Genomic DNA, 6,733 nt, shown 5'->3' on the forward strand with positions numbered 1-6,733 from the left:
TCATTTTGATGTCATGTTAAGAACTCTCTCTCTCTCTCTCTCTCTCTCTCTCTCACACACACACACACACACTGACATCCCCATCCATGGAACACACTGGAACATACTACTGTAATACTTCTTAACATTTTCACATTTGGAAAAATCTCATGATGTTTAACAACTTTTCACAACTCTTCTTATACAAACACAATCCTAAGAAAAATAAGAACAAGAAAATGGCCAAGGTTGTATTGACATTCATTATGGCTTGCAATTTTTCCCACTACTATGTCTATGGTGCTTTATCATAGTTGGAGATTCTCAAAAAGCAAAAAGTAATTCCACCCATCAGATCCATTCAATTGGATCCAGTAGAACAACATGTGGCAACAACACATTAGTATTGTCAATTTGTGTTGGATACAAATGATAGTACGAGAGAATTTATCCAAAATGTAAAGCCCTATATGATTTCATCCCAATGTCAAATCATCAATGACTCTCAATGCACATTACTTACAAAGAAAAATGACAAAATTCCAATTGATTTAAACAAAGTTCAAACACAAATTGCGCTCTTTTTATTTGTAAAGGTAAGGAGAGTTGAGCTCCTAATCGTAACAAAGGGAGCGAGGTCGGCCTGAGCTTGCCTCTCCAATTCCAATTCCTACAGTAGTTTCGTGTCAAGATCAACCATATGAAGGAAGTGGTGAGAGGCTAGCAAGAGTGATTGCAGTTTACTGAGTGAGATAAGTCAGTTGATGGCGCATTCCATTTTTGTATATACATTGGCAGGAAGAAAGGCCAGGGCTCTCCATCCACAAGAAATGTTTCCAAGTAAAAAGTTCAAATAAATAAAGATCTTTCAAAGAAGATCATAAGAACTTAAATATTATTATATTTTAAATCAAAGGACATCCTATGAAAATGAGCTAATGCACATAGCTACTATAGAAATATGAAAAAGTTCAAACCAGTGAGAATAAGAACAAGCAAGGCAAGCTGGTTGATGGAGTATCACTGTGTTGTAGAATTCTTGAAACAATCTAAACATTTATTGTGCAACATGGTCAACTAACAAACAATGATCTCAAAAGAGAACACCACAATTCCTTACAAATTTTTATTTTTGGTTTGAAAATGCTTTCGTGAAAGATACCACAAAGTTCATAAACTCATAAGCTCAAGATGTCTCAAAGATAGATTATTCTAAAGAAAATCAAAATGTGAGATTTCCACAGTGGATAATGACATGCTATTTTCATGCAAGTATCCCAAGATAACCACTCTAAAATCTTGTTCTAAGGTCTGCCAAATAGAAGGAAAATCTCTTAGTATTGATGTTGAACTGTAACTTGAGAGTTTCTCTAACAGCTAAGTCAAAAATGTTATCTTCATTGCCCATAGGAATCAAGTGAGAACTTAATCTCAACAATTCAAAGATTCTCCTCAACAATTGAATGGATTTATCATTTATGGCAGCATTTGATGCAATATTTGATTGTTACTTCGCTCCATTTCTTCTAGTCTAGATCCTTTTTCTGTAACTATTTTCCTCTATTTTTTGTTGTTCCAACCATAAGTATTTTAATTTCCTTAGGTATAAAACTTCCTGAATTCTGGAAAAAATCAGATCGAATACAGAAGCTTTCATTGTGAGCTGACAAAGGTGTGTGTTAGATAAAATTATTATAATGCAACTGTACATAGAAGTATAGACCATCTCAATTACCACCTTGCATGCATATGGACATAATGCGGGTTCATCCATTGGCTAGAGGCAATGAGTGTGATTATTCTCTTTTCACAACCTTTGAGGAAGAAAAGCCGAGAGGCAGAGGTTGGAAAGAGATTGATCTCATCTATTCTCCCGCTATGAATTCTTCAGTGGTTCTGCCTACGATTGGACCTAACATTTGTAATAGTTCTACTACAGAAGGCACCAGATTAATGTCATGTATTGTCCTCCATTATACTCTCAAACCAACCAAAACAAGGACAAGCATGATGTGACAACGTAAACAATATTGACTTTTTTATTTTTATTTTTAAACATAGCATTTAACAAGGAAAGATGACTAATTGCAGTCCTTTTGAAATGCTAGTTTTCATTTTTTGTAGGCGTCAAGATCAATAACAAAAAATAATATATATGTTTCTAAGAGATTTATCAACATTATCATACCCTCTTATTTGTCAAAACCAATTAAAAGATTGAGCATTTATGGTGGAGGGTGAATATCCCAAAACATTGATGACATGAGATATTCAACATCGGATGAGTCAATAGTGGACATGGGTTTGTTGATTGATCCCCAAAGTTTTATTTGGGGTTAAAGACGTGTCGTGATGGAAAATTTAATGAGAAAAATAAAGGTTCTTGATCTTTTTATTACTTCCTTGAGGGCCATTTTTTTCTTGAAATTCATTTATGCATCAAATAAAACTACTTGAGTGGAGGGGTTTTGTGACATATTACTCCTATGGTTTTGTGAAGCATGAAAATGTTGTCAAGTAACAATATTGACAACTAAATAGATAGAAGCAGACTTTTTATGCAAAAACACCACTTTATTTTCAAGACTCCTTGTGCATCCCACTGCACTCATCTCCTGTTCAAGCACTTATAGAAGATGAGTCTTCTTAAACTTGCTCTAAAGAAAACAAAGAACATAATCAAATGCATCAACAACCACTTAGTTCCTCAACTTGATGAGTATATCCCCCAAAATGTGGATCTTGTCCAACCATTTCATTACCTCGAACATTATGCCAATTATCCTATCTACCTTGCCCCTCTTACTCTAGGGCTTTTCATATAAAGAAAAGGTTTTGGCCCATGTAAAACCCTGGTAGAGAACATGTGCTATTTTTTTAGCACATCTTGCAATTAAAGTTTCATAAAGAAGTTTTTATTTTGAAAACACATGCCTTGAAAAGAATTGCTGCAGTTTCATATGAACCCTTAAGCTTCCTGGTGAATCTTATAAATAGAAGAAATATAGCTGCATTTTTGTTTAAAAGCTGAAACATCAGAAAAATCTCACACTATAGTTTTATATTAAAAGCACCATTAAATTTGTAGAATTTCAAGGTAAACATAATCTACTAAGCACATCTTAATTATATAGTTATTTAAAAGCACTTGTATGGCATATATTTGGTAGCATAAGTTGTTCACCTTGTCCACAATAAATCTGTGTTTCTCAATCGAAATGCCAATCATATATTCAAAACCCTTTTTCAAGCTATTGAAGCATCACATAGATGCTTCTTTAAGATGCTAAGAAGCAAAATTGGACAGTAGATATTTGTCCACACCAACTCAGCATCTTGTCTACACTCATTTAGAGTATTCTTCTTCTTTTTTTTTAAAATATACAGCAAGGAAATCAATAACTATCTTGTCCAAACTCGTAAACATGAAAACCAAATGTATCCTGAACTCGCAGTCTAAGCACCATGCTCTGTCTGCAAGCTTCTCTAAGGACTCTTTTTGTTCTGTAAACAACAAGATTGCTTTAGCTTCTCACAAACTGTAACAGAATATACTGCTTAAGCATGGTATAAAAGTGCAACAGCATTATTTTCAACTGTACATTATTTAGGTGTGCACTCAAAGCAAAACAAATGAATAACACATTCCCTTCATTGTCAATATAGAAAAATGTCAAATAAAAAACATTACCACATGTGATGTTCTTCACTATATGCTTATAATATTAGAAAATAATAGAATATAATATATGTATGCCAAACACCAAAGTATGAAATCAACCTTCCTGTCAGATCCTCGATCAGACTGTTTGCAATATATTACAAAATAAGAGCACTAATGTTTCTCTATCAGTTGACAAACAACTCACAAAGGGAGTCTCTTTCAGTATGCTTACAGTCTGATTTTGAGAAGTACAGGGATATTGAAGGTAATAACTACTAAGAGCACTCTACCTGTTGAATCTTCACATCACAAAGAGATATTTGCTGCATATAGTGATTTCTAATGTCTCTTAGTGTTGCCTTTTTCGTGCAATGTGGACACTGCAGACATTTTCCAAGATACAAGATCAATCCTTTTAATAAGAACAAATGGCATACTAAATTGTTTTCAAAATCAAATAATGGGAAGAAAAAAATTTGAAATCAGAGATAAGTTAATACAAACAGAGATGACAAGAAACTACTTTAAAGGATGCACTTAAAATGATCTTACTTTAGAAGAACGAGATCCAAGTTGCTTAATCCATTTTGTTATACATGACCTGCCGAAAAAGTGCCCACAGGCAAGAGAGCTGCAGTACAACATTAATGAAATTGAGGATAGTCCTTTGGATACACTTTCAAACTTTGAGATATTATTAAATAGATGGACCTTTTCATTATCCAAATTTTTTAACCATTTATGTTATATTGAAAGATGCATTTAATAAATATAGGCTTGCACGATGTTTTAAAGTTAATTTCATGCCAAATTATACTTTCGAAAAATATTACTTATGCCAATACTAACAAAAAAATATTACCGCAGAAAATTAAGAATACATATTTGCAGACTCAAAGGGTAATTTGATTTCATGACAAATTATTAATTATTAAGCTTTATGCCAGTACTATCAAGCATCCTTTCACCTTGGGAAAAATAAATGTTGATGAGAAATTTATGCCAATGCCTAGTAAAACCTCTACACTTAGAGAATAAAGGATTGTTGACCTGTGCAGGCATGCTTAGATCTATGATTGAAATCACACAGAAAGTGCTTTAATGATCTGCGATGCTTTTTAACAAGGAAAATTGTAATATTATTGAAGTTCTGCAAATTAACATGGTAAGCTGTCACCATGCTCCATACCGAATGCATTTAAAGTGGATCTAAAGATGACGTCGAAAATGTCTCAAAAAAGACTGAAATATTATTAAAAGTTCTGCTAATTGACATCGCATGCTCCATATTAAACATATCTACAGTGGATCGAAAGATGAGGACAAAAAGCTCTCACGTAAATATCTTTGAATTTGTGGAAAAGGCATTAACCTTTTATTCAACAATTAAAGATTAAGTAGAATGTGTACATGCTTATCTAAAATACATGTTTTCACCCTTATTAACTAATATCACGGTGGAGCGTTACTTTTAAGATTAATACCAATTTTAGCAAAAAAGCTCCTTCTCTTGGAATGAAGGTTTGCTGATTTGAGATAACCAACCTATGATGCTTTTACTAAATTTACAAACAAAGTATTCTTAAATGCTGTTAAATACCACACAGAATCTTGATACCAGAAATTTAAATTGACTATTCCCCAATGGCATCAACATTTGAGTCATCAAATCAGACGAAAAAGTTCGTAAAGAAATTGACGAAAGTGAAGCCTTCAAAACTAGATTTATGAATCGTGCTAACCAGATGCTATGTTCCCCGGACTGAGTCCATGGTTCCATACAGATAGAGCAATTTTGACTGTCCTCAACATCCGAAGTCTGCTTGGAAGTCCTCTCTTCAATTGCAGAAAATTCACGATCCATTTCTGTCTCCTCGTCGCCCCTGAACACTTCATTAAATCTACGATAAGCACCCTCATATTTCCTAAGAACTTGCCTCAGCCCCTGCAGCTCCTTCTTCCACACACTACTTCTTTCTTCAGCCACATATTCATAATCAGCCTTCACCAGACCATATTCTCTCTGGATTTCCTTCAGCCGGTCACACTGATGCTCCAATTTCTCCTCCAGCATCTTCTTTGTATGTTTCAAATTATCAGTAATTTCATCTTTCGGTTTCCCCTTCGATATTTGCTGTCTCTCTCGCTGTTTAATGTCGGAAAATTGCGTCTCCATCTCTTTCAGCTGATCATATATCAGCTTAAACCACTTTAACCCCTCTGTGATTTGCTCCAGGCCTTTACCCATTACGAATTTCTCCTCTTCTGCCTGTGCTATAGTCAACTTTGCCTTTGCTAAAACCAAGTGATAATCCATATCTTTCAGCTGCCCATCCCTCCGGTTATATTCCTCTACAGTCTCCAGGCAAGCCTTGAGTGAATTTTCAATACATTCAGCTTCCACGATTTCTTTAAGAGATTCATATTTGGGTTTTTTCCACGAAACATTTTCTTCATGAGTAACATTTTCTTGATAACATGAATTTCTCTTTCTGTCTGCTAAATCTGGCGTAGAATAACATTGCTTGTGTTCCGTGAAAGCCATCCCAGCATATTCTTTAATATCTTTTACATTTTCTCTTTCTTCATCTTCTTCTTTTAAATTGCAAATGCCGTGTTCACCATAATTCAAAATTTGCTGAGCTGAAGTAGCATCAAAATTTCCACTGGAAGAAGTCATTTTCAACAGCGGACCACAGTCATCAAGAATTATTTTGCAGGCGCCAAAATCACGGAGACAGAAGTAGAACTCTGTTATGTAAATACCGTGTTTAAATTAACCTGTGCTTTCGGCACTTAACTCTGGTAGTTCGTTAGAAATGTGCACAATTTTTTATTAGAAATATAATTGACACGTCAATAAAAGCCCATCCACGTGGAGGCGAAATTGAGGGGGTTCAGGTTATAAGATTAAAATTTGAATCCAAACTAAGAGAACATTTGACCTACATAGACATGTGAGTTCATTATTTTATTTATTATAAATGTCTCATAGCTTTTTGGAAAATAGCTCGATGTACATTTTTGGAAAGTCTTTATTTAATTGTTTTATTTTGGTTCTTGTCTATATAGGAGGGAACTAATTTTTTT

The 6,733-nt window shown here is 34.2% G+C and overlaps 1 protein-coding gene across 1 annotated transcript; it reads right to left on the reverse strand.

Moving 5' to 3' along the window:
• Nucleotides 1-3,088: 3,088 nt before the first annotated feature.
• On the reverse strand, nt 3,089-6,412 carry LOC149562831 (uncharacterized). The gene is made up of 4 exons (XM_089826277.1): nt 5,386-6,412; nt 4,196-4,274; nt 3,934-4,023; nt 3,089-3,483 (listed from the first exon to the last, which is right to left on the reverse strand). The coding sequence occupies exons 1-4, from the start codon at nt 6,321-6,323 to the stop codon at nt 3,466-3,468; spliced, it is 1,125 nt and encodes a 374-aa protein (XP_089682403.1). The 5' UTR covers nt 6,324-6,412; the 3' UTR covers nt 3,089-3,465.
• Between the last annotated feature and the right edge of the window lie 321 nt (nt 6,413-6,733).

This window comes from Cupressus sempervirens, chromosome 4, assembly GCF_028749045.1.
Source record: "Cupressus sempervirens isolate cs-2001-9-10 chromosome 4, ASM2874904v1, whole genome shotgun sequence".
NCBI classification, from domain to species: domain Eukaryota; kingdom Viridiplantae; phylum Streptophyta; class Pinopsida; order Cupressales; family Cupressaceae; genus Cupressus; species Cupressus sempervirens.